At 42.1% G+C, this 27,974-nt stretch overlaps 2 protein-coding genes across 2 annotated transcripts in view; one reads left to right on the top strand and one right to left on the bottom strand.

The window, feature by feature from the left end:
• cpped1 (calcineurin-like phosphoesterase domain containing 1) overlaps positions 1–13,901 on the bottom strand; it is a 58,493-nt gene extending 44,592 nt beyond the window's left edge. The window contains exons 1-2 of the mRNA XM_085465705.1: positions 13,297–13,901; positions 5,360–5,578 (exon numbers count right to left, since the gene is read on the bottom strand). Of these exons, the coding sequence (XP_085321831.1) occupies positions 5,360–5,578; positions 13,297–13,360 (283 nt within the window). The 5' untranslated portion in view covers positions 13,361–13,901. The remainder of the gene's footprint in view (positions 1–5,359; positions 5,579–13,296) is intronic.
• A 1,725-nt stretch (positions 13,902–15,626) lies between these two features.
• Positions 15,627–27,974, top strand: part of shisa9a (shisa family member 9a) — a 57,385-nt gene continuing 45,037 nt past the window's right edge. The window contains exons 1-2 of the mRNA XM_085465704.1: positions 15,627–16,507; positions 17,716–17,822. Of these exons, the coding sequence (XP_085321830.1) occupies positions 15,993–16,507; positions 17,716–17,822 (622 nt within the window). The 5' untranslated portion in view covers positions 15,627–15,992. The remainder of the gene's footprint in view (positions 16,508–17,715; positions 17,823–27,974) is intronic.

Raw genomic sequence — 27,974 nt, 5'->3', positions numbered from 1 at the left:
GGGGAATGGGTCGCTCCTTGTGGACCACTGCGATGAGACGCAAACAAATCCATCAGTCTGCCCAAGTCTTTGATAAGGAAGATCATTTGTTATACCAAGACATCACCACTTAGCCCGCAGTTTTCCTACAGTATAAATTTAAACCTGAAACTGACACTTACACCCACACACATACATTTCTTCCCTAACAATTACAAGACAGGACCTTTACACCCTCAACACACAGTTAATTCACATAGATGCTTCACACAGATTCATCAGAGGCAAGAATTAATCAGCATGTTTGCGTAAGTGTCAGACTTGCAAATGAAGGTTGTCAAAATAGGGTATGAGGCATGTTACCGCAGCGGTTTACTAAAGAGAGCAGACAGATAATAGAGGAAAGAGACCGAAAAGAAAAAGACACTGTGAGGAGCAACGGCGAAGAGAGATGAAATCTGTAGGAGCAGAAATACAGTTGCCAATTTCCTGTCGCCGACAGGCAGCGGTGTTGACAATGCCGGTTGACAGCCAGCTTCCCCTGGCCGCCACACATTCATTCTGTATTGTAAATAAACAGTTTAAGGGGAAATGTCAGCCGAGAGACGGAAGGAGCAGCTTCGGTTATAATACCTATTTCCCTCCTTCCTACCAATGCGGCGGCCCAGTTGCCAGCCGAGTGACAGACGTGGCGAGTAATGAGGATGGCACGCACAACCTGCTCTGCTGGTGCTGACAGTAACAGCAGCTGACGCCGCGGCGTTTAAAGGTCCCTGAGGTCTTTAGGTTTAAACCTGATGCTTACACTATTTACTGTACGACGACATGCGAAGTAGATCGCGCTTTGACCTCCAAATGCGACTGATCATAAGGGGAGATGGCAGGAACATGGAGACGAGTGTGTGTGTGTGTGTGTCGGGGGGGGGTAAACTGATGTGGACATGTTTTTGGTTTAAATGGTGCAGTCATGGGGATAATAAGGAGACTTGGATGCCTACAGCCAGACTCAGCTAGATGATAGTGGGAGACAGCTCCGGGAGGGTTCATGACTGTGGCTGTGCAGCTAAAATTGGTGGTCATTACGACCCAGAAAAAGAAAAAAAAAAAAAAAAAAAGATGGGGGGGGGGAAGAGTACCTCTGTGACTAAGCCAAACCACGTCTCTGCTGAATATGAATAGTTTGCTTCGAGTCAAATTTTAGAAAATGGGGAGCAGAAGGACATTTTACTAATGGCATACTGCTCCACATATAAATATTTTTATTGGCTTTAATATCTTACATGGTCTCCAGGATTAGGCAGAATAAAACTTTCATCACGATCCAATCAAACATGTCACCAGAGCCCAGAGAGAGAAAGAGCAAGAACATGCAGAGATGGAGGGAGACAGGTTTGCTTGCTGATTTCCCTTCCTGGAGGCCAGCCAGGCAGGTAGGCGCCACACTTTAGACCCCTAATTTTCATGCAAAGGTAGTCTGCATTGCTTAACGGCTTGCGGCGCTTTTTTGCATCAAGCATTAAACCTGCAGTGGGCTCTGTCAGCCCGTTCCTCATAACCTGTTGTAAAGTCAGACTGCACACTCAGAAAATCAAGAACACAGAGCCATCGTCTTCAGCTAAAGTGTAAATTTGATGTCTTTACCTTAAGAGTATAATAATTTGTTTTCTATTTAAAGGTTATGTGGTGTAAATCATCCTACGTTCTACTGAAACAGACAAGCAGAGGGGAGGACTGGACGCAGGACAAGTCAAACCTGGTGTCTCGGTATCAGACAAGGTGGGCAACACAGTGATTGTGGCGTTTCCACATTCAGGCATTTCTAATGTAACCAGCTTTTTTCAAATTCAGTTGCGATTCAGAAAGCATCAGGTGACAGGATTGGGGGGAACCAGCTGCCACTGTGGCAAACACACACACACACACTCACAGGTTTGCTGTGCTGCTTACAAGATAGCTACAATCTTTACCTCAGAGAATAGGACAGAGACAGAATCAAGTGCAGCCCATTCACATATACTGTTTATAGCCTAACAAACCTTCATTTGCAGCTAGCAGACTTCTACTGAATAATTCAACTAAAAAAATAAAAATAAAAAAAAAGTGAAAGAAAAATCTTCTCTTCCTGCAAATAGCTTGAAGGCACCCAGGTGTTTTTTATAGATAAATACTGCATGCTGTCACAGGGGGGTCTGATGTGTTCAAACTAGACTTCATGGGCAGAACTAACTTTCTTTCTTTTCTTTTGCCTTCAAGCTGCAAGAGTCGTAGCACCGCAACACAGCGGCATCTTTCTCGCACGGATTCCTTTAAATTGGGCGAGAATTTAAAGCCTGTCTGGTCTGATCGATAGCCGAAATCCTAATCAGCATCAGCATTGTGAGAACAGACAGAAACCTTCTGCTTTTCATAGATAAATATCAGCTACTGTCAAATGGGAATACGTTGTTTACAGACTCTGGCTGGGAAACAGAAGAAAGCTAATGCTCAAACCTACCTCAGTGAAAACTATTCTGAGGCTGAACAGTCCCAAAGCTGATGTTCTTCGTGGAATAAATGAATTAGAGCAGGGTTATCTCAATATATATGCGTTTACATTCAACATTTGCATAAATATCACAAAACTCTGTTTCTCTTGAAAACATCTAGAGCAGTGGACACAGATGTAAGGTGCTGCATGGGGTGGGTTTAAAACTCAAGACAAACTATGATATACATGTTCACTCACACATAACTAATAACCACACATGGGAAATGAGTCTGAATTTGAAAAAAACATGTCTGTTATATGCTTGGCAGTTGCCACTTTAATATTAGCAGAGACGCATACATGTGCTGATTTTTCAGGTCAGGTGAGCCCTGCACTCTTTGTGACCATGATTAACAGAAAAAGCATAACTGTTTTACCATTGTGACTGATGTATTTCATACTGGGTTAAAGGGACTTATCGGGGATGTCGAGGCTTCCCTCATATCATAAGTTAAAACCCACAGTGGGAGAAGTGTAAGTAGAGTCAGATCTGCCTGTTTCGTACAGTAACACCAGTCAAACATCAGACCGAAACGATATGTTCACAGTTTAGATCACAATGCAGCAGCTGTTTTAAACTGAGTAACATTTCAGCTTATAAAGGCAAATATAAGCACACAGTTTACATTATACAGAACTGTGAAAAAAAACCTTGAACTATCCCTCATTTCTTCACACTTTCTTCTGAGAGCCTGAGTTGCAATTTTTTTTAAAGTGGTCCTGAGCAATTGTTCTCCAGGCTTTCTGAAGGTCTTTCAGACCTTTTCCTTTGGACATTTGCTGCTTTTTCACTCATTTTCATTCCAATGAAATGATTGGTGAACCAATGCTGTAGGGCTGCTCAATTAATCGAATTTTAATCGAAATTACGATCTGGGCTTTCAACGATCATTAAAAAGGACTGAGCCGATTATTAGCACCTCCCTCGTGCTTTACTCTCGCGCTGCTCCGTGTGGCAAATCGAGCGCACCTCTCTGCGTTTCGAACAGGCATCACAACAATTAAGAGGAGCTAACAGAGGGAAGCTCGGAAAGCTAAGCAGAAGTTATTTGGAGAGGAGAGTGACTGCTGTTGGTTGAAAAGAGAGGTAAAAAAAACCCTTCAGTGGTGTGGAAACATTATGGGTTCGTGGAGTCAGACGTGGATCAAGTAGACATAGTGTGTAAACTTTGCTACGGTGTCGTAGCTGCACCACAGAGCAACACTGCAAAGTTCACTAAACATAGATATTTACATTTTTCATTTATTTTTTATATTGCAAACATTTGCACTGTTATCAGTATTTGCACACTATTTTATACTATTTTTTGACAATCTTTAAAGCCATTATTCAATACATTGTTATTGTTAAATAAATATCGTCAAATAATCGAGATCTCAATTTCAGTGAAAATAATCATGATTATCATTTTTGCCATAATCGAGCAGCCCTACAATGCTGTGTCCTCACATAACTGTGCAGAATCCTTATTTCTGACAGCCTTTCACAAAACATATTTCTTTGTCTCCCAAAGAATCCCAAAGTAGCTGAAAACATTGAATATGGAGCCTCTCAGCATGTTGTGCACATCCCTAAAAAACTCAGAAAACTGAAAAAGTGAAAAAGAAAAGGAAAAAGTGATACAACAGTGGGTGTCTACAACCATCTGTAAAACACAGTGGAGGCTCTGTCATGGTTTGGGGTTACGTTTCAGACAGTGGTGTTGAGAATCTTGTCAAAACAGAAAAGCACAGTGCACCATGAAATAGAATTAGCCAGCAGGGGGCGACTCTTGTGGGTACAATAAGAAAGTCTATGGGAAGACTTTCAAGAGCCCGTTTTTTATTACCTCAATAAGCACTTTATTGCAGAGTCGATCGTCTCAAACACTACTTTCAAATCCTACTAAATACAAAATGAGGTTCATTTTGTGGCTTATGGTTCCCAATAGTCAAAAAGGACAATAAAGCAGGGTATTAGTATTCAGTGTCCCTCAGTTGCCTAGTCGGATCCACCCCTTGTTCTTCACATCTGCTTCAAAGATGCCAAAATGGCAGATGTCTCACATCAACTTAGACCAAAACAGTCTAGACGGATCACTTACATCTTAACGAAGTCATTTAGTTTGTATTCTTTCCTCAACAAATACGTACAGAGAAAATTACCAAATGAAGTATGAAGCAAGCTGTATTGTTGAAATGCTGTTCAGTGCATGAAATCACAGCGTGTGGTTCTCAATAACATGCTGTTATCTGTAACCTGGGAAAGACATTTTGAACACTTTGAAATACGTGCAGCCTTTGAACAGGCTGGAGTGACATCCCAGATGCGATGGGATAGCACTCCCAGGACCGATACTGTATAATCTGGTCAGACCATAAGAGGCTAAGCGGAGCTAAATCTCATGCAGTTCGGCATCTGTGAGTTCACATTATGTCCCCAAACATTCGCAGATAATTGGCAGTCAGACTGGTTGATGCTGCTATCTTGTTTTTCCTGTCCATATGGCTGTACATCCACTGGGAACCTCTCATCGCTGCTGTGGCTTCCTTTTTTTCCCTCTTTTGGCTGTTGTGCTTTCGCTCAGTTAAGTTAAAAGTAATTTAGTGTTTAGCGAAAGGCGATGCACTTCAGAGTTTCATTACGAAGGAACAGCAGGAAGGACGCTCTGTGCTTTCCCTAAACACCTGTTGAAAAATCTCTGAATCCTTGAAAAATGACAAAGACTGCCCGGTAAAACTTTACCGTGTGAAAAACTGTCAAGCCTACCTCTTCATTTTTATAAAATATTACACCACTAACACAATCATTTAGTAACCTTGCAACATTTTTAAAGAACTGTAAATGTTTCTTTGTTGTGCTCTAACCCCTACCTGGCATGGCGTGGACCAAGTCGCCGCACAGCACCATGAATCTCGGCCTGGGTCTGAGTTGGTTAATGGCCTCCACGGCCTGCTTAGTGAGCTCCACTTCCTCAGCCCATTCTTCCCCCCCGCCGTCACAGTCGCCGTCCCTCCAGGCCTTCATAAGCCCAAGCTGGGGGTCTGCAGCTTGGATGAAGAAAAATGGTCCAGTCCATTTGTGCTCTGCGTCTAAAACGAAAACAGAATAAAGCTTCTTTTAGCTAAAAGACAATGCAGGTTAGACAGCTTTTAGGAGTGCCACTCTTTTGTCTTCCACTCAGGACACACTGCACAGCATGCCAAAACATGTAAGTTTGATGCTAACAACTCATGGGAATCAACTGCAAAAATACTATTTCATGCCTCTTAAACTGTTACCTCATGTATTATTTGCTGACTCAACTAAGAAATACAGAGCAAATTATGTGCTTTTGTGTTATGTCTGTTTTAAAAAAAAAAAAAAAAAATCTACTAACAGATCTTTGCGAAGTTGTCTGATTCATCCTTTGAGAATAGATGCTTTTTTTTAAATAACTGAGGATTCACAGAACAAATAAACAGAAAAACATTCCTGTGAAATTGGTCGAGACCAAGAACTGGACTGAAAATGAGTGAAAAAGCTGCCAACATCCAAAGAAAAACTTTGAAAGACCTTCATAAAGTCTGAAGAACTACTGCTCAATGACAACTTAAAAAAGAAATACAGGTAAGTCTGGCTCCTTGGAAGTAAATAAGTGAGGGGTGGTTTGAGATGCTTGCACAGCACTGTACATATATATATATATATATATATATATATATATATATATATATATATATATATATTAGGGGTGCAACGATACACAAAATTCACGGTTCGGTTCGATACTTTGGTGTCACGGTTCGATATTTTTTCGATACAAAAAAAAATGTTCATGCCTTTTTAATTTGTCATTTATTAAAATTATAAATATATATTTTAACACAAAAGTACAGTTTTTAAATTTAGCCCTAACCCTTGTGCGTGTTGTTTTTTAGCTCGTCATATTGCAGCCACAGAAATTCTTTTGTCCATGAAACCATAAAGCTGCACTTTCTTTTTGCCTTATAGTCTGATTTGTCATAACTTCTCCGTTTTGTGGTAAGCTTTTCTTTGGCTGTCACTTCTTCACCCTGACCTGTCTTATTTGGCTCAGCAGAACTAAAATATATATCTGTCTGTGAAGGTTCTCAATCATCCAGGTCATCGTAGTGAAATATATATCCTGCCGCACTCACATAAGCTCAGCGATTCTCTGCGCGATCAACCTCTCACATGTTTAAGCTGCGGGAGTGTATCCTCCACTTTGTTGCTTGAGTTCCATTAACCAAATACATTTGAGGCAGTAAACAGTCTGCAATACCCCTGAAGCTTAACTGAATCTACTTTTTCTTTTTGAGTAGTCTGTATCTGCAAACAATGACCTGCACTGTCTTGAACTAAATATCCATCTATCTGAACAGCCTACACTGGTTTACCTGGAAGCTTCAGCTGTTGCATCTAGAGGCAAAATGAGAAGACAAGCTGATAAATAAAAAACAAAAGTTTACATTTTTAATTGAATCCCCCCCCCCCACTAATTAATTTATTTATATATATATATATATATATATATATATATATATGCATGCACTAGAGCTGGGCGATATAAGATTTTTTTCATATCACGATGTTTTTTTCATTTCAGGCGATAACGATATCTATCACGATATAAGCCAAATAACTATATTTGTAAGATTTAAATGTGCCGTTGCTCACAAGTAAAATGTGAAATAATCAGCAGCTTGTTTTTATTTAAATATTTATTTCCCATAATAAGTTCAACAGGGTAGATGTACTTAAGGAACATGAGACTTTTTCAGATAAATAAAGGCAAATATTGCAAACTACACAAAAGGCAGCCGCTAAAGCGTTTAAGTTTCAAAATAGAACAAACGAAACAGACTAAATTGTCAATTCCACTTAGAAACAAAATATTAATTCTAAAAATAAATCTTAGTTTGTTTTACAGAAGAACAGACAAAACTGACTAACTTTTGTCAATATCAAATAAACTGAGAACTAAAAGGAAATTCTCAATCTCTCCTTGTTGTATAGCTGAGCTTTTCAAACAGTTTTAACAGTTACTTTAGTCTGACAAAAACCGAATGACGAATTAGCGCTTCCAGTCAGAGACTGAGGCTACGTCCACATGTACACGGGTGTTTTTGAAAACGAAGATTTTCCGTTTTCGTTTTAAAAAATAATCCCGTCCACACATAAAGGGAGAAATGAAGTGAAAACGCTGCTATGAACATGCCAAAGCAGCAGGTGGCGCTAGATTCCTAACCGTGCAGAAATGTTGGCCAATCAGAAGTCTAGAAGCCTCGGTGGGAAAAAGTAAACAAAGCTGGTGCATAGAAGCAGAACCGAGTCGTATGTGTGGAGGGACAGTAACTGTGTGTATATGTAAGCATTTAAACACTGCAGAGAGTAGAATTAACAGTATTGTAGAAATTAATTTCACCGAAACAATAACGTGGCGCACAGTGTGACGTCAAAAAATGCGCACACCTTTGACGCTGCGTTTTCTCCGTTTTTCTCGTCCACACGTAAATGCAAAAACGGAGTTTTCAAAAATATCCACCCTGGCCGGAGTTTTTAAAAATCTTCGTTTTCAGTGACCAAAAACGCCGTTTACGTGTGGACGAAAGGTGCAAACGCATAGAAAAATCTGCGTTTTCAAAAATACCCGGGTACGTGTGGACGTAGCGCATGCACCAGTTTATTGTATTTCCAGACTTGCTTTCGGCACAATTTACAGTGGACGCTACTCTGTTTTTTGTCAGACTTGAAATAGCCAAAATACCTTCACACTACGGAACTTCTGTGGCTCTTCCGTTCGACAATCTCTCCGGCATTGGAACCATCATCTGTTTTCTCTTCGGTAACCTTCGGTCACGCTCGGTTGATTTCTCTAGTCGGCACACTCATTTCCTCCATTACCCGGGCGGTACGGTGGCTGGCTGCTTCCCAAACAAATACACATGTGCGGCTTGGCACTTGTGCTGTACGTAACAAGTCACGTGACGTGACGCTGCGGCTGTGATTGGTTCGGCTCTGCGCTACTTAATTTGGATTGGCTGTTCTTTTTTTTTTTCTTTTTTTTTTAAGAGGACAAGAGCGGCGAGGTCTATCGCGATAGTTTAATTTTTCTATCGAGAAAAAGTTATATCGCGATACATATCGTTATCGTTCTATCGCCCAGCTCTAATATGCACTCAAATCGTTTTGCTATCTCCTGGGTATCAACTACTGGTTACATCTACAGTAAACATTGGTGTTTCTATACCAATAAACTACATGATGCTTTAAAAAAAATAAAAAATAAAAAAATGTAATGAGCAGAAACATTAAAGCTTCATGAATTAGGTGTGACCACAGCATTACTCATTTATCAGTGGAAGGCCTGCTGTGAAAACCTCATCATATTCATTCTTGGAATTGGCACAACACTTGATTAGTTAAAACCGACGTGGATCAGGATGTAGGACTGGGAATTAAACCTCGTCGGCGGGGAAGAGACGTACGTGCTCTCTCCCTGTGAGTAACCAATGCTAAATAATTAACAGCGAGATACACGTTAGAGGATGAATGGCAAAGAACAAGTGTTTTACATAATCCTGATATTACGCAACAGAAGGGCCCTACAATCTAGTCACTCTCAAATATTCATTTACAAGGCAAACAGTGCCCACCTTTCCATGAAAAGAGACAAGCAGACACTCAGTGAGGCTTGGCTGATGGTAATGACAAGGCGTGACATGAAGGACGCCCGCCAAAGTAATATGGAAACGGAGGCTCGCCATTTCCCCCGAATCAGACAGATACTAAGAGCAGGTGTAAACAACAGCTTTCTACTCCACTCGCCGAGTTTCCGGAGGACGTGGAAGCAGTACCACTGTAGTTATGCACTGCTCTGTCATCGTGGAGAGCCCGCATCTGCATTCTGCACAAATCCCCTCACTCTCACTCAGCGGGGGCTTGTAACTGTTCAGCATCCTGTGTTTAACATGCTCTCCATGTATCACTCTCCCAAATGAGTCGGCGATAATTCTGTCCTCCAGAGAAACTCGAGCGAAGATAAGAAAAGAAAGAGCAACAAAAAAGAAAAACAAAAACTGCCTTGCTCCTGGGAGGAAAACTCGTAAAATCTCAACAATGACGAACTCGGTGTAATTGACATTTATGACACATTTTGCTTTTATGATTATCATCATCATCAACTCGATTACTTTAGAATGCCTCGATCCAAACAAGCCCAGCCTTGATCTCAGCTTATACTACACAGCGAGTGCTGTTGATGAATTTTGAATTCAACCTGAGGCTGGCCATATTAATGTAACAAAATTTAGAAGCACCTAATATATCTTTTCCAGACTTTCAGCAATATATAGAACGCAATGCGAAAGTCTTAAGCAATCCCTAACGTCTTCATATTTTGCTCCCAATGAGCCAGACTTTTCTGGGTTTTTTTAAAAGTGGTCTTGAGCAACCGTTTGAGACTTTCAGCATTCAAAGTTGTGCTTTGGACAACTACAATACTACCATAGGCTGTTAGCTGGAATAGGCTGTAGGCTAAGTGGAATAACTTGAAGAGAATGGATCGAGAGAGGCACCAGCAGTTTGTTGCAAAAACCAAAAACCTATTAGCCAAAAACTTGGTATATGTTGGCATGGTGTGCAGTGTGCCCATACAAAACTTTGAGGAAACTGGAAAAAGGCCAAAAGTAGCAGACATTAAAAAAAAGACTATCTACAGCAGGGGTTTCAAACTCCAGTCCTCGAAGGCCGGTGTCCTGAAACTTTTCCATGTGTCCCTGCTGCAACACACCTGAATAAAATTAGCAAGTCATTAGCAAGACTCCATAGCACCTGACTGCATGCTGAGGTGGCAATTCAGCCATTTGATTCATGTTACAGCAGCTCATGAGTGAATGAACATGGTGCCTGATCTACAGCATGAACAGTATCCAAAAGAAACAAATCCAAGAATCCAAAAGAGCAAAAATCCAACAAAGATCTGACATGGGACCTAGCCCTTCAGTTCATCCATCTACTTCACTGAAGCCTCATCAGAAATAGTCTCTATTCAATGATGTTTGTCAAGAAGCCATTCCTAAGGAAGGGTGAGGTATGCCAAATTATACAAGAACTAGACTGAAAGTCTCTTACAACAGGTCTCGTGGAGTGATGAATCCAAGTTTGGTTCAAATCACCATCAACATGTACAGAGTTGGTAGGGAGAGACATAAAGCAGTGAGCATCATGGTTTGGGAATGCATTTCAGCCAGAGGTGTTTGTTTCTTGTCAAAACTGATGAATTATGAGTGCAGAAAAGCACCATCAGATTTCAATCCACCATGCAATACCATCTGGAAAGTGTCAGACTTCCAACAGCTTCATTTTTGAGCATGAGGATGATCTCAAACACACTGCCAAATATGGACTTTTAAGCTTGTTAGAATTGTACAAACTGTTTTCCTTATATACCATTTTCCCATGGATGTTTGCAGATGTTCCTTGCATAAAGATAAAGAAATGTGTGTGTCTCAAGACTTTTGCATAGTACCATTGCTTAAAAGCTGGGGGAAGGGAGCTAAGGCTTGTTTCAGACAGAGAGCAGTGAGGGGCCGCCACTGTTTGGATATGGAAATGAGCATAAAAGTCCTCCTTAAGTTTGGTGGAAAAAGCCTAATTTTATCTTAGCGGGCTGTGACAGTCTGTCAGCATTTTTACTTCTTGAGAGGATAAAGACTAAAGCTGCATTTTAAAGTGTAACTTGACCCCCAGCTCTGAGCCAAACACCACCCATTGCACAGTTTTGAAAAATCCTCAAAAGTTTGCAAGAGCAGGGAGAGGAGCTGTGGATGTGTGAGGCCGGGGGTACTCAGGGGCCACAGAAAAATGGAGAGTGACATAAAACAGCACATACTTTCTAATGATTTTTCCTCTCCTGAATCTCCCCCATACTAAATCTAAAGGGGATATTTAGTGTGGTGAAGGACCACGGTGTGGAATTAAATTGTGCCATTAGATCCAGCCCCTGTAATGCCCAAAGTCAGAGCTCACTCACTCTGGCTCTCTCTTCCTCTCAGGTATCAATAGAGTGATCTAACATCTCTAAATAAATAAAACCACTAAGTAGAAGGTTAGTAAAATGTGGAAGCCCCCTATTGATGATGATTTTATATTTGCATATGCAAAATGAAAGTACTTTCACTAAATTCCACTTAAGACCAGTGTATGGAGAAGGTGTGCCAGCCAATCCGGATTAGAGTGCATTGCTAGGTTACCATGTTTAAATAAGTTTGACAGAAATGTCAATATTGACACCGGCACTGAAATGTTTCAGTTGTTGGTACTTCTACCCGCTACCTCATTTCCCAAGGGGTCACCACAGTGAATAGATCTGCATGACTTGGCACAGATTTGTTTTACACAGGATGCCCTTCCTGACAAAACCCTCCCATTTATCCTGCACCACCCTCTCAGACTGTGTTTGCAATTCCTCCTGGTGTCAGACTGGGGATCTTCTGCATGCAAGGTGAATGTGTTAACCAGTACACCGTGGAGCCACCCACTGAAATGCTTCAGGTACACTTTTATAGCTGTGAACTAACCTCCTAAAACCAAAAACTTTCACATCTTTGAACTCATTGTTTGACAGAAAAGTTTTTAATTTTGCACCAGCTTTAAATATGCTTTGATGTGAATTTTGCTTCCTGAAAATATCAACTTTGGATGGGATATTCTTGGCAAAGGAAAAAGGCAAGTTCAATATGCAAACATATGTCCCTTAAAATGCTGGTCCTGCCCCTGAGTACTGAATAACTAACAGATACAAAAGATTTAACTGACCTCATTAAAATAAATAAATAAACCTTTTTATTAGATTCAGGACACTTTATAGTGAAAATGTTTTTACTCTGTGAAGCCAGGTATGTGTCTATTTGAATGGCATATTTTAAAAGAAAAGAAACTGGCAGTGCTCTCACACCCAGAGATAAGCAGCAGCCTTCTTGCAAAGTCAAACACCAATCGCGCTGATTTCGGCCACTGCGTGGACTCCACATAACAAAACTTATGACCATTTCAGATTAAAGTGAATGGGCTGCAAATAATAAAATACTGAAGATCTCAATTTTTGTCCCCCAGTTTCCTCATACTAGCCTGCTTCCAGCAGGGGGTGCTAAATAAAGTAAAACAAACAGGAGGGGCAGCAGCTCATAAACACATAGCTGTGGGCGCTGTGATCATGTTTTCAATATTTGAATATCTTAACGGCAGGACTACTTTGCCACTTAAGAGTAAACCATCTAAATCTAATACACCCCTCAGTTTCTTCCGAGGCACAGAAAACACTTTCGACTGAAAGAAGTCTGCCTAAACCTTCCAGGACAGGGCTTGATTTAGCTATAAATGAATGACTAATTAGAGACTGCAGCCGAAGTCAAGCATGGGTTTTATTTGTAAGTTGTGCATGAATGAATACTCAGCTCTGTAGCTCTTCTGCACCAGAGTTAGAAACAAATGCAAATCGAAATAGCCGCAACCCCTGTGTTTATGGATTGCCCCGATTTGATTCTTTGCAAGAACAAGATTGCCACGCTCCCTACTTTTAATTTTGTAAACACGAGCTAGCTAGCTAGCTAGCCACTCTGTCTTCCTGTGGTTGACAGTGTCAGCTTGTTGGTTAAAAGAAAGCTACGCAAACCTAAGTGACAGCTTTCCCTCTGTCAGAATATTAACCTGTCGCCACCAACAACCTGTGTCACCGGTGCTGCCAAGTTAGCTCACAGAAGTTGGCTAGCCGGCAGAGCTAAAGAAGCTAAAGGCAGTCAGTTACCTTCAGTGAGTCCGCTGAATGTCCGGTGTTTTGCCTTGAGAAAGATATTCTCACTCTCAGCCATAACACCCGCTTGGTTAAACCGTCTCCAGAGCAAACCGGCAGGTCCGAGTGGGATGGTTATGTAGCTGTTATGCTTCTCCTCAGCTGTTCCTGCGGCTAGCTAAACCCGAGACTCTCGGCGATCGACTAAACAGCCTTTTTGTGAGTGTGTATGTGATCGTCACTGCAGCGGCCCCCAGTGTGACTACCAGTTAAGGCAAGTACAAGCGAAAAAAAAGTCAGTTTAACAGGTTTTCCCGCAAACTTTTAAACCAGATACAACCTTCATGCTTACTGTTTAACTAGTTTCAACGACAAGAAAGAGAATTATGCTATCGTTTTAGCCACAACTCATCGTTTATAAATCAGAAAACAAAAGGGGGAAAAATCGATCAAGTCATCAAACATTCGCATCTTCTTCCGATAAACCTTTACAAAGCAAACATCTGCATCGTCCACACCATTACGTGTTTTAGCTGTGTGTGAGAATGGCAAAATAAGAAACCACACGAAAGAAGAACCTTGGACAGAGGTTAGAGTCTTTCAGAACCACGGAGAGAGCCACGTCCACCCGTCCTCCTCACCGCGCTGATTGTCTGCATACTTTAACACTAGCTGAATAAGGGCAAATCAAAGGTTTTTTTTCTTGCTTGCCAGACAGTTTGAATACATCGAAGGTCCTTTAGAAATCGGTTTTTTAACCAGAGAATGAATCATCAGAGGTGACAGAGGGGCTTGCATGTGGAAATATATTCGATTTTTATGATTTTTCATTGCACCTAACCTTTAATGAAGGCAGTTTTCACTTGAAACAGCATCTGTTTGAGATGAAAAAGAATTGCATTTGAAGAATTTACATAATCTAGTAGGAAACAAGTAATGGATGGATATTTTTTATTTTCATGTCTGGGTATCGGCTTTATCCATCTCCTGTGTCAGTAATTGGTAAAGTTAATAATTCGTTCATCCATTAATTAGTCATATTCATTCATTCATTCATTCAAATATATTGGAGTATCTAACTCATTATTCAGCCACCTTCCCCAATCAAACTTAAACCCCCAAACCTTCATCTAACAGCAGTATCTTCTGCACATAGACATAAACAAAAAACTTCCCAAAATGATCCCACAGCCCCACACACATGATCCACGAATCCAAGCAAAGCAAACACTACATTTGCATCCACTGATGCCATGTTCTCCTCCTGCCCTGCCCTGTCCGGTCGGGTCCATACACATCTAAATGAGAACATATGTTTAAAATAATATATAAAGGATAGATAGATAGATAGATAGATAGATAGATAGATAGATAGATAGATAGATAGATAGATAGATAGATAGATAGATAGATAGATAGATAGATAGATAGATAGATAGATAGATAGATAGATAGATAGATAGATAGAAGAAAATTACTTTGTGTTGCGCTTTGAGCGCCACAAAGAAAAGACTGGGAAACTCACTCTACAAGAGTCCGGGTGGATTAATATCCCTACAAGCCAAAACATTCATAACTTTATTTTTGTTTTGTGTTGTTTTTTGTTTGTTTGGTTGGTTGGTTGTTGTTTTTTTTTTGGAGGGGGGGGGGGGGTGTCTCTATTTTTTGGTAAATTATTGAATTTTCCCTTTTCCCGAAACAAATTCTCAGCTTTCTCTTGTTTCGCCTGGTTTATTGATACAAATTGTGAGGATTGTGCTCCGAGGCAGACAGATACGTACATTTTTCTTTTTAAAAAAATTTCATTTTATATTTTTCTGTTCCGAGCACCTTTGGCAAAAACCACAAGAGTGAGACATTTGCCTGTGGTGGAATATCACTCGTTACGGGGTTGTGTCTCTTGGTTATGGTCTTGATGGGCCAGATTGCTGTCTCCTATAGATGTCCCCTGGGATCTATAGGTGTTGTGTGGTTTTTTGTTTTTGTTGTTTCAAAATGTATCACCTGTTCTTAGAAGCTCTGCCAGCCGCTGCCTATTGTAACACATTAAGCTACTTGTGATTTCAGGATTTCTCCAACAATGGCAACCTACGACTGGAAGTATTAAAAAAAATGGGGCTCCCACGACTTTCCTCGCAGAGCGTAATAGTGATGTGCATAGACGCTTTTATCATAATATTTCACAATAAAGGCTCTCTCTCTCTCTCCCTCGGAGTCAGCCCTTGCAATCTCCCTCCCTCCCCCTGTTTTCCTCCTCCTCTCCGTTTGTGTGTGTGTGTGTGCGTGTGTGCGTGCACCAGGCTCTCCCACCCTCGGCTCTTCTATTCGCTCACTGCGCTCTCATCCTCGGTGCGGCTTGTGTCTCTGCCTACTCCCGTGCGTAAGTGCGCACAGACAGAGGAGTGAAGTGATGCACTCCCGAAAACGCAAAATCTGAGCCTGATAAAAAAGACAAAAACCTTTTGGGAAAGGCGTCTAAATGCGCACTCGCTGGAGAGGAGTTCAGTTAAGTCAAGTTTAATCCACATAGGGTTTTTTGTTTTGTTTGTGCTTTTTATTCCGCGCGTTTGTTTGTGGATAAAGATACGCGAGCAAAGATGTTCATCAGCGCGGATATTTCTGGACTTTTCGGCATATCATGACCGTGCGCCCTGTCCCCTCTCTTCAGGTCTTTTCGTTTCCGCGCGAAGTTGAACGGAGGAGAGAGCACAATGAGAGGGAAACACTTTCTCCCCTGCTTCTTGTTGCTCAAACTTATGGCTCTCGTGTGCAAGGCTGGCGGGATTCCAGGAGCGCTCGGGGGATTCGTAATGATCGCCACCTCGAACGGCTCCACGCCGGAGGAGAGCGTGTCCGAGCAGACCCCGCACACGGAGGAAAGGTGTCGGGGTTACTACGACGTGATGGGCCAGTATGACCCGCCGTTCATCTGCAAAACGGGCGTGTATTTGTACTGCTGCGGTACTTGTGGCTTCCGCTTCTGCTGCTCCATCAAGGAGTCGCGGCTCGACCAGGAAACCTGTACAAATTATGACACCCCGATGTGGATGAAGAGCGGGCAGACACCCTACAAGAAAACGAACAAGCCTCACGACAGCACCAAAGACAAGACGAACTTAATAGTTTACGTCATTTGTGGAGTAGTGGCGATTATGGCTCTTGTGGGGATTTTCACCAAGCTGGGGCTGGAAAAGGCGCACCGACCCCAGAGAGAGAATATGTATAGGTGGGTCTCTTTCTTTCTTGGTTTCTCTCTCTCTCTCTCTTCTATCTGTGTGTGTCTATCTCCCGCTTCCTCCCTCCCTCCCTCTCTGCCCGATTCTCTCGGTGCGCTTGTTTACAAAGAGACTTGCAGTAGTAGCCTACGCGCGCAATGATCTGGAGCGCGCAACGTGTGGACGTGTGCTTGTCGTCTTAACAGAGCACCCCACCACCACCACCACCACCACACACACACACAACACACATAAATTTATGAAATTAAATTAAAGAAAAAACTCAAACCCTTGACCTCTTCATTAGGGTGGGGGTCTCCTTGTCTCCCTTTAGTGGAAAGACTTACTGCAAAGTTGACCACCTTTGTCTTATGACAAACCCCTTTCTTCCCGATAAGAGTGCTCTTCTACAGGTTTGGGTCACTGAGTATCAAAATGATGTGTCTTAGGTTGTGATCTAGTCATAGAAAAGTCTAACTAAGTGTCGAGAAGCCAGACCAATGTTGTCCACAAATTAGAGGTTAGCTCATTTTGGTCTAGAGCAAAGACTTGGAGAGCGAAGAGCAAGCCAAGGCCAACATGCAAAAAGAACATCGAAGCTATTTTGGCTTCACGTGGTGGCCTTGGCATCACACTCAGTCTAAATTTTCCTTTAATTTGACACCTATCCGTGCCATAAAACATCATAGATGAACTTGTGCATGTTACACTTCACACACGTGGTTTCCGGGCAACAAGAGCAATGTATCGCATCTTCTGTTATTAAGAGTCTTTATGAACAGGAACTGATACCGCATATCCCTTCCACTCCAGTCTATCCATCTGTTGTGGCACAGCGTAACATTATGAGCTGCTCTCCTCTCATGTGAGGGGCGGAGGGGTGTCTTTCAGTAGAGTAAGGTGGCATTGCACTCCATTGTGTATCACTCTTGACTGGAGATCATTTGCTTGTTTTTACACCTTCATAGTGTTGCAATTCAGTAGGTGTGAGTGAATGTGCAATAATTACAGTAAAAATAAATAAATAAAAGGGAACAACTGAAAGGAAATCTTTTCCACTCATCGTGGAAACTAATTTTTCTGGTCAGCTGCACCTCATAATGTGAGGTGCAGCTGAAACGACAGTGTGCACCGGTACAGTCGAACTGAATAATTAAATTAGCCATGTCATGCACAGTTCCTCATGTCTGCACGCCTCATCCATCTCTCTGTCTGACAGGGTCGTCGCCAATGTGCTGCAGGGCGGGTGTCCAGGTGAGCAGTATCGCGGGGAAGAGGCCCTAGGGATGCATTCGCAGCACTATGTCGCCAGGGCCACAAACATCCGTGAGTTTTTTTTCTTTTTTTCTTCTGGCAGTTCTGGACAGCTCATTATTGGTTTTTGTGAACTGTGTGTATAAGTTAAAGCAGCATATGGAGGCGTGGGTGGAGTGCGTATGCGTGTCAGCAAATGCATTTTTTTTTTTTTTTTTAAAAAGCTGCTTATTTAAAGCGAGATTGAGTGGATGCCAGTTGGTGTCAGAGAGCCTCTGCGAAGTCATTCGGAGTGATGGAAGGATGTGAGAGTTTGGGATCAAGTGAGTCGTCGCAGCCTTGAAAGCAGCCTCGTATCTGGCCGATGGTGCAGAGTCGGAAAATCCATTTTTAAAAAAAAGAAAAAAGAAAAAGACACGACCATAAACGTTGAGAGAAAACGCACATCCCTGCAGGGCTTGTTCTGTGTTTTTTTTGTTTTTGTTTCAAATGACAGCACTGGCTTTTGTTTTATCTCACACTGGCCAGATATCCATCCATTTCATAACAGCCTAGAAAGAGAATACCTCCCTGTCTTTTCAGCCGTTATTCACCGTTTTATTTTGGTTCATGCCCACATGATATAATGAGAGAAAGAGGCAAGTGGAAGTGTGTGTGTAAGAGGAAGTAGTGGTGGTGGTTGTCTGTTTACATATGTGTGTGTGTGTGTGTGTGTGTAGGGATGGTATAATACAAAGCGTATGAATGCCATCTATTTCTTCTGTGTCCCGTGGGCTGCTACAGTATCAAGCTTATTTGCTTTTAGAACATCGAAGACCAAAGAGATGAATGTGCACAAAACCCGCACATTCGTACATAAATGCATGCAGGGCAGAGAGTACAGTAGATGACATATAACACATACAGGGACAGCACACAGCATTTGGGCTCACTTAAAAATTGCGTCACCTTTTTATGCCAAAACAAAGTAACAAATCTAGTCTGGTATTCAGCACAGAGACACAGAGTGACACAGAGTTCCCTCTGCCTCATTCTTATTATCTAGTTATACGCGAATGGCACCTTGTAGCATTATAACTGACTGGGAGCTGAAATCCTCACACATCCAGAAGCCTTGCCTTTTTGTGCATTTGCGTGCATCTCCATACTTTTGTGAGTCCAGAAAGACAATTTATTCCATCAAATTTGACATTTACACTTGATTTCTAAAGTTTTTACAAAAGTAAAAAAAGAGCCTCCTCTAGCAGCCTAAACCTGTTGCAGCAGGACTAAGAGAGGGTGCAGAGTCAATCGAGTCAGCCGTAACTAGAAGCTTTATCAAAAAAGACAGTAGTTTCAAGTCCAATCTTAAAAGTGGAGAGGGTGTCTAGTTCCCGAACCCAAGCTGGGAGCTGGTTCCACAACTCCCAGCTTGGGTTCTGGAAGCTGGTCCCACATAAGAGAGGCCTGCCTCCCGTTCTACTTTCTAATACTCTAAGTAAACCAGCACACTGAGAGAGAGGAGATCTATTGGGGTGATGCGGTACTATGAGTTGTTTAAGATAAAAGGGTGCTTGATTATTATTGAACACAGAGACAGCAGTATCCATACATTCCTAATTCACTCCTTTCTCTTTACATCTTTAAACGCGTGACACGTCACAGTTACAAATGACTGCTAATGAATCAGGACGTCCGCATCAAAGGCAGCGGTCAGGGGGTGCGAATGCCTGCATCTGTTTGGGAGAATGAGATAAATGCGCAATCCTGCAACGACAGGGTGACATAACCCCACTCAGCGTGAAGCGCTACACCCACAGATGCCATCAACATCGTGATGAGAACACATCTCATAGAAAAATGTGTGGAGAAAGAATTAAAAAAAAAAAAGGTTGCATTGATTTCTTTATTTAAAAAGAAAAGGGTCGTTTTTCGGGGGAGGGAGGTGGGAGTCCTAAAAGGGCTTCCATGAAAAGAGATGAATAACACTTTCAGTAGGTGTCAGGGTCCACTGGAGTCCTTTTTTTCTCCCTGTCCACACTGTGGGAGAGAAGAGATAGCTGGGTGGCCTATCACCTAAGTGGCCAGGAGGACACGGCTGTGAAATAGCGATTATTATTTGCAATGTGGAACCCGCTCCCCTTAACCTTCTAATCCTCTGGCTTGTGGGTAATCATGTGGAATGTTATTAACCTCCACGATCTGCCAGGACACCCCCCCCCCCCCCCCCACACACGACAACCACCTGATTGGTTTACGGACCCCTCCCTCAAACTTCCATAAGCATTGCAGTCGATTTATTAGGGTTGCAGGAATGGAGGTGAATTAGGTATGGATTTACTCAACGTGTTATTCTTATTTAAATGATTAACAGAAGATAAATAGATTGAAAAAGGGCAAGGCGATTTATCATTACAAGTGTCACTGTGAATGTGAAGGACAGATGGAGGGAAGAAGGAGAAGAAGAAGAGGAAGACTGAAGACAGTGGTAATTGCAATGTAAAGATAAGTACTCAGGTTAAAGGGACTGTCATGCACTCTGTGCACATGAAGCGAGTCTGCTCAAATATAGCGAAAGATTGTGCTGGAAAATCTATTTTAGTGCAAAAGCACTTATTGATTATAGCTTATGGCCAGATTGCCCTATTAATGGCATGATTGAACCTGGTCTGGCAGGTCTCCTTTGTTTATTTAACAGAAGAGAAATTCCTTTTTCCTGTGTGACAGCCAGAATGCCAGTTGTCTGTGAAGGAATCATTGATGACCGCCACTGCTGTATCATTTATAAGGTTCAGTCTATTTGAGGAATATCCCACACAAGTGTGAAACACCCAGAATCAATCAGCAACACACAAGTCCGGGGTTTCTGTTTATTATGTCCACCCCCAATCCTGCATATTAAAAATGGAGATTGAGGTTGCTTCTTGAACCAGAACCCACCAACCTATAAATTACCCAGATGGGCAGGTTTGTTGACTTTTTTTTCATCCCCCCGCAAAAAAAAAATAAAATAAAATAAATGGAGACTTTGTTTGAATCCTTAAAAGGCTCCTCTTGTAGCATCAAAGAGACAAAGAGGGGAGGGATGAGGAAAAAAGAGGGGAAAGTAAGGACAAGAAAGAGGAGAAAACCATAAAAAGGGACCTATTCATCTTTATGTTGTGTTTCCTCCTACTGAACATGAAATCCTGCTGTCTACATGAACAGATTTCCTTACCTGGATGATTGAGCGTGCGACGAGTCAAATGATCTCAGTGGCAACATCCAGACGTACAAAGGCAAAGATCACTGATGAATGACAGAGCTTTCTACTGGCCATGTTGTCTACATTTGACATAGTTGCGACCTTTGCTGTTCCACTTAATGAAGACGTTAGTTGTGAAGTTTTACCGTAAAACAGCAGCGATCCTTGTGACTTCTTTCTCTTGTCATTTGGGATAACACACTCAAGAGCTTTAGGTGGGCATCACTGTTGGTATTATTAAGATAAAGCACACACTCACACACAAACACAACATACATATCTCTCAGTATTCACAATGCAGCTCCCCATTTGCTGGCTTAATTACCTTCCCAGTAGTTATAATCTTTTCCTAAACATTCTGGAAGGATGAAGGATGAAATTTTAATAGGTAATTGCTTCTGAGATTGCACAGGCACGAGAAAAGACCCCCATCTGCAAAATGCTCCGGCTCCGCGTTGTGACTGTGAGTGTGTGTACGAGTTTGTGTGTGAGTGAATGAAGGTGCGCGCAGGCGTACAGTGTGTATGCAGGCAGCACGTAAATGTGTTTTTCAAGCGCTGCACAAGTCTGTCAAGAGGAGTCGTACGTATCCTTCGTTAAAAGTAGGTGACTGTGTGACCTTGTCTTCGCAGCTGTCATCCGAGCCTTCAGCATGTCACATCTGATTGCAGAGTGCCAGATCCGAAAGCAGAGCCTCAGCTAGTGAACCTACGTGCGGGCCGTAGAAACAAGCAAAGAGAGGCTGTGAAAGAGAAAATGACAGAGCTATAGGTAGTTATCTGTGAGGCGTCACTCCAGCTTGGGCTCCGTTTGAAGCTCAGCTTCTGTCCTTGTGTTCAAACAGGCGGGAAAAGCGCAGTCGAGGTTCCATCCCCGAGTTTGTCTTTTAGGCTCATAGCCGGCTGGAGTGACAGGAAAGCTTCCACTACATCTGCAGTTAGTTCTCTTTGATCCAAACCACTGAGTAAAAAATTGTCCCATTTTTAACTTGACTTTGCTCTGTCATACTCGCAGAAGCAAGTTTAGAGGATATTTTTATACGTACAATTAAATAAGAAGTTACCTATTTTTTTTTTGGCAATATGCTTTTTAACTTATTTCAGTTTGAAGATGGACTTGTTTTTCTGTTTCCAAAAAAGGAGTCTGCAGTGTGTTGGAGGTGTTGGACATCACAGGGGCTGAACTTTGTCACTGATTCTATTTTTATGGTAGGAACTGAGCTGTGGAGGGTGTCAGATTTGGTGAATCCTTCATGGATGAAGTGGTCTAGTCAGCTTCACCGAGTGAGGACTTCTAACTCGCACTGAGGTAGTTTTTGACCAAGTGTGTTGCTTGGAATGAGAATTAGCACCTCCAAGTCTGAGGCCATGGTTCTCAGTCAGAAAAGGGTGGAATGGCCACTCTAAGAACAAGGTCCAAAGTGGAGGAGTTTAAGTATAAGGATGCTGTACCTGTCTGTTGAGGTGAAGAGCGGTCGACCTACGTTCTGGCCGTCAGGGGCACCTCCTGGGTGAGCTGTTATGAGCATGTCCCACCCAGAGGAAGCCTTGGGACAGAACCAGAACACGCTGGAGAGAGATTATATCTCTCAGCTGGCTGGGGAGAGGGATCCAGACCTGTGTGAGCAGCAGAAAAAGGATGGATGGATAACTCTTTCTGTGAACATTAAACTAACCTTTTATGAATTTATAACTTAATTAAATTCATAAAAAAATCTCAAAAGCAACAAAAAACAAACACACAAACAAACCAAACAACTTTAAAAAAAGGAGCAAGCTACATTTTAATAAAATATGCTATTGCTAATTAGCTAGGTATCGCTAGGTAGCTATGTGCGTGCTCTATCCTTCTGCAGTCAACCACAAATTATAGTGCACAAATAAGCTATTTCATTTTTGTGTTGCTAAAATTAAGTATATTTTATATATATAAAAGTATTGTTTAACAAGCTTTGGTTGTAGTGGATTCTTTACTCTCTGGGCCAAGCTGCTAACTGTCTCCTAGCTTTAGTTTTATATTTAGTACATAGATCTGAGATTCCCGATATCATCCTGTCTCTTTAGCGTAAGCAGCTGTCACTGTGCTGACAGTTGTTTCTACCCAGGAAATTAAAGCTTGGCAACATCTGTTTACATCTGAGTCACCTACCTGTGAGGACAAACATGCCCTGTGTGATTTTTTGCATTTAGCTATTTTTGTCCTCTTTAGCGCTATAAATTTCAACACGTTTGAAGAAATCAAATTAGCTAGTCAAACCCTAATGCTGTGTCACATGGTAATCAGCAGAGCTGCATCTTCAGGCCCATTTGGATTCATCACTCATGTGTGCCGTTTGCCACTCGGGTTTATGGATGACTCATAGAGAAATGATAAGGCACAAATGTCTGCAATCTTTGGCACAGCTCCTCTTTTGCTGGCTGTCACATAAGACAAGCCTCTTCATGATACCTTGCATTAAGTGTGATTTAGGTGGTTTGAAAACCTCATTTGCAGCCTTGCTATGGGGTTTAATAAGGTTACAGAGACCAACAAACCAGAAGCAGAGAGAGCTCAGATTCTCAGAAAGTGCACAAGTGTCTCCTCCTCTTCCTCTCCAGGGCCTCATTCCTGCACCCTCTCGCTGCCTAATTATCTTAATGTGAGGCCCCTCAGCAGCCCTGGGACACCATTAGACTTCTGCTTATTAGGACTTGGGGGTGGTGGGGTGTCTCAAAGGCAGCAAGCATCGACCAAACAGTAGACACTGACTCAGAGGGAGGCCAGACAAAAAGGTGTCAACACTGACTGAGGAGGGAGACTGGGGCTGGAAGGAGAATAAAGGCAGAAAAGGTTTTAGAAACTGAGAAGATATGCAATGCAGAGAAGAAAGTGTATTTTTAACTTCTTTTATGAAATCCTAAAGAAGTAGCCGGTTAACCCTAAGCTGTATCACACTTCTCTTTACCGAGCACAAGCTTCTTTTGGAGACGGTAATTGGAGCGAGCGCTCGTTCTGCAGAGAGAAGAAAGCAAAAGCAACGTTTTGATAGGCAGTGAGAGTGTTTTAATTCATGCCACCCATCCCTGTTCATTGTGGTGTGATATAATAAAAAGCAAATTTAAAAATGGAGCGAGGGATGGAGAATATCTTAACGTCTAATCAGCCTAACACCACCACCCTCCAAAACCCATCCCTCTTTGCGAATATTAATCAGTTCATTTACTCTCAGGAAGTCACATCTTGCATTTGACAGGTAATTATGTCTGCGCCTGTGTGTTTGCGGGTGCGCGCATGTTCATGTCTGCGCTCACTCGCGTGTTCGTCACACGTCCTGTATTTGCATGTGGCGCTGTATGTCATAACCTGTGGTCAGCTTCGGCCCAGCAGCGAGTGCGATGAGGGATATTGCGTCCATCCATCTATTTCTCTCTCATTTACACAAGACTGTCTGTGATGATACAGCACTCGCGGGCGGCCGTGGGATATTCAGACAGGCTTCCAGGCTGCCTGTTTGAACAGGTGGTTTTCGCTGGTTTCTAATTAACTGCTACACTGACTCTTCCCAATCAACTCTTCGAATGAATCAGACAAACCTTTTGCAAATATTAGGATTATTTTCAGTTGGATTGATTTGAGTTAATTATTCATCAGGATAGGATAGGTGTAAACAGTTTCCAAACTGCTTTTTTTTTTTAACTTGGAAGGGATGCTTTAATCAGTGCGTGTATCTCGACTGCAAGCAGTGAAGCTACTGAGAAGATCGCTCTGTTCTTTGTAAAAATAACAAGCTTAAGGTCTGTCAGATTTACTGTGAAGCAAGCTGTACCACATGGTGGAATTACAAGTCTGTTTAGCTCCCCCCCTCCAACATGTTAACTGTGTTACGCTGAGTAAAATCCTCTGTAATCTGCTGCCATTTTCATCGTTTTTCTTAGTCTACAGTTTCTACCACTGTTGCTACTGTTGTAGTAAAAACAATAGAGCTCTAATCTTCTTTATTGCAAAAAAAACAAAACAATGAAAGAAAATATATTTAATAAAAGAAAAAAGCTAACCTAACCTAAACCCCACAAGAAATAATCCAAATAAATAAGAGAGAACTGTGTTTTCAAATCAGCATCCTTACACAAATTTAAATTCAGATCTCCTTGTTCAAAGTCTCAGGATTGATTGATGCCTGTTTTGTCTCTACGCTGTCTCGTTAGACGTGCCACCATTGAAACATACGTCATTTCGCTCATACGAGGTGTGATCAGAGGTGGCAAAAGTATAGACATTCTTTACTAAAGTATAAGTACTGCAGCTTTACTTAAGTTCGTGTGTTTTCACGGCTCGGCAGCGAGTCATGCTCGTTTTCTTTATTTCATGTTGTGGTTTTAGAAAAATGCGACAAACACATTTCAGACAAATCCGGGCTAGTGCGACAAACACACTAGCCCGGATAAATTTGAAAACAGCGTTCTTGTCTAAAAACGCTCCGTGTCCACACTATCGTTTTCAGTCATTTCCGAACAGTTGTTCATCCACACTGAAACGACTGAAAACGCTTAAGTTCCTGTATTGCGCATGCCTGAAACGTAAGACTATTCAACCTGCGTCATTTCTGTCTGCCGATTATTTACTTTCCGGCTCTTTGAAACGGGGCAAAATGTCGAGAAAAAGCAGCGAGTTTTTTAAATGGACTGACAATGAGGTGGAGTTGTTGCTGCGAGTAACAGAAAAGTACAAAGTTGCAAAAGCGAGTGAGAATTAAAGACTTTAAAGAAAAGCTATGTGGACATGGGTGTGACTTTGTGCTGACCATTGGGGGGGGGTGTCCAAGATCTCAGTCTAAATAATGATTAAACATGCAACTATTTTGCTGGTAATACCTGAAACAAGTAAAGAAAATCAACAGCCTGTTTATGCAAGATAATTCATAATTTTATTGAGGGGGTTATATTGGCTGGGTCTGATTATTGGGGGGGTCATAGCCCCCCTAACCCCCCTGGAAATGATGCCCCTGTATGTGGAGCGTGTACAAGCTGATATTAATCTTTAATAGGGCTGTTAAAAAAATGCGTCACTGTTTCCAAAAGCCTGCGGTTACGCTGTCCACACTGCGGCGCAAAAACGCCGTTTTCAAATGTATCCGCTTTGGAGAGCATTTTCCAAAAAGCTACGTTTTCCTTGACCAAAAACGTCATCTGGGTGTGGACGTAAGGCCAAAACTGAGAGAAAAAGATTTTTTTTTTAACGAAAATGTATTAGTGTGGACATGGCCTAAAACAGAAAACACGAGTCTTCATTCTGCACCTCTGGACCACTTTGAGCGCTGTTGATAGTTTTAGATCTACCTAAACTCTCACCAACATTGCAGACTCCTGTTCTGACCACAGACATAAAACATAGATGTAGCTTCAGGGCTGGAAAAATGAAAACAATGCAGAAGTTAAGAAGAACCTGCATTCCATCTGAAATCCACCACCATAGATGTGCAGTCCTGTTGAGGTCCTTGGGAATATGGGTTTCAGTTTGTAAACACTGAGTTTATTGGCTCATTCGCTTATTTTGGGTTGTATTTTATAAATCTTGGCCAAACTGTGATTCAGGAATGGATTTTACATTTATCGACAGATTTGTAGAACCTTCTGATCGCTAACTTATGCAGAGTTATTCAGTTAGGCAAAAGGACATGTTAAACTTGAAGTAATTAAAAGATCACTGAATTTAAAATCTTGATTATGGCTTGGTTATGATTATAATTAGTGCAGTCAGAGTACTCTTAAAAGGAAGTTTAGTGTGGTTCATCTGAAAAAATACAAATTAAAAAAAAAGGTTGGTACCACTGAAGTATGTCAGAGAATATTTACAGTATTGTAGGAACTGGCCATTCACTTCTTTCTGTGTACGTACCATGAAAGTCTTGGCTTTGAAAGAGAACAGTCTGTTTCCATGAACCGGCCAAAGCAGCAGATCACTTTACATGTCCCCAAAGTACCGGAGGCTCTTTTTTCTTTCTTATATACACACATGCATATGGAAACCAAAAGGCGCCCACACACGTAGAGCCTCCACACACACACACAATAATTCTGTTCCAGGCCTCAGTTTCACATGCCTGAGTTTTCACATGGCCCAGGGGCAGGCAGCACATTTGCTTGGCTGGCTGACTGATGCCACCAGCGTCACAGGCAGGGAAGGCTCTTGCTGATAGCACATTTGTGGCCCCCACCATTCAAAAACACCATTCAAACTCAGGGTTGCGGTCTCAGGGAAGCTAGCTCTACCTCTGTCTCTCTCTTTCGCCCGCAGGCATCAGTATGGTCTGGCTCGCTCACCAACCTAGCCCAAGGAGGTTAGGCCACATTGGCAAACTTCACGCTGTAAACCCTCCCATCCTCATACACACATATGGACACACAAGAAACAGTAACACACACAAACTCATGGACAAGCTTACAGCCCCCACCACCCCCCACCCATCCTGCTGGGCACTGGCCCATGGATAGGGGACATGTGGCTGGGCAAAATGCGTCACGATGCTGGGCTCTCAGTCCGACAGATCCTGTGCCTGTCTGCCTGCTTGCAAATTACCAGCCTGGAACGCCTCACAAAAACAGAGAAGGAGTTTTGTTTTCTACCCTTCTGATCGCCGCAATCGCCCTGCTCTCAGCCTCGCTCGGCTTCTGGCCACTGTTGCCTTTTCTTTTGGCATTACTTGTCTCTTATGGCAGTAGCTGGTTGTAGAAACAAGTTTCTTTTCTACTCCTGGTGTTGCTTCTGTGTGTATTTTCTACAAAAAATTCTACCAGAGAGCGGCAGAGGTTTGTCGATGTCTGAACCACTTTACGGTATATCCATCAGCGTTGGCAACCCCTGATAAATATGTTCCGATTGTTACACCACATCAGTGTTTTTTTGTCTTGTGAAATATTGGAGTCCACAGCTGAACAACAGCTCTCCTTCCTTGAAGGACTTAAACCTGGAGATGAAACTGTTTTTAGAAGCTTTTTCTTTCAGAAAAAGGTCAGATGTTGTCT

Source organism: Copadichromis virginalis, linkage group LG8 (assembly GCF_057382275.1).
Source record: "Copadichromis virginalis isolate Kocher_CV1m ecotype Utaka linkage group LG8, C_Virginalis_male_GT1.1, whole genome shotgun sequence".
Taxonomy (NCBI): domain Eukaryota; kingdom Metazoa; phylum Chordata; class Actinopteri; order Cichliformes; family Cichlidae; genus Copadichromis; species Copadichromis virginalis.
This window is presented reverse-complemented; position numbering and strand designations above follow the sequence as displayed.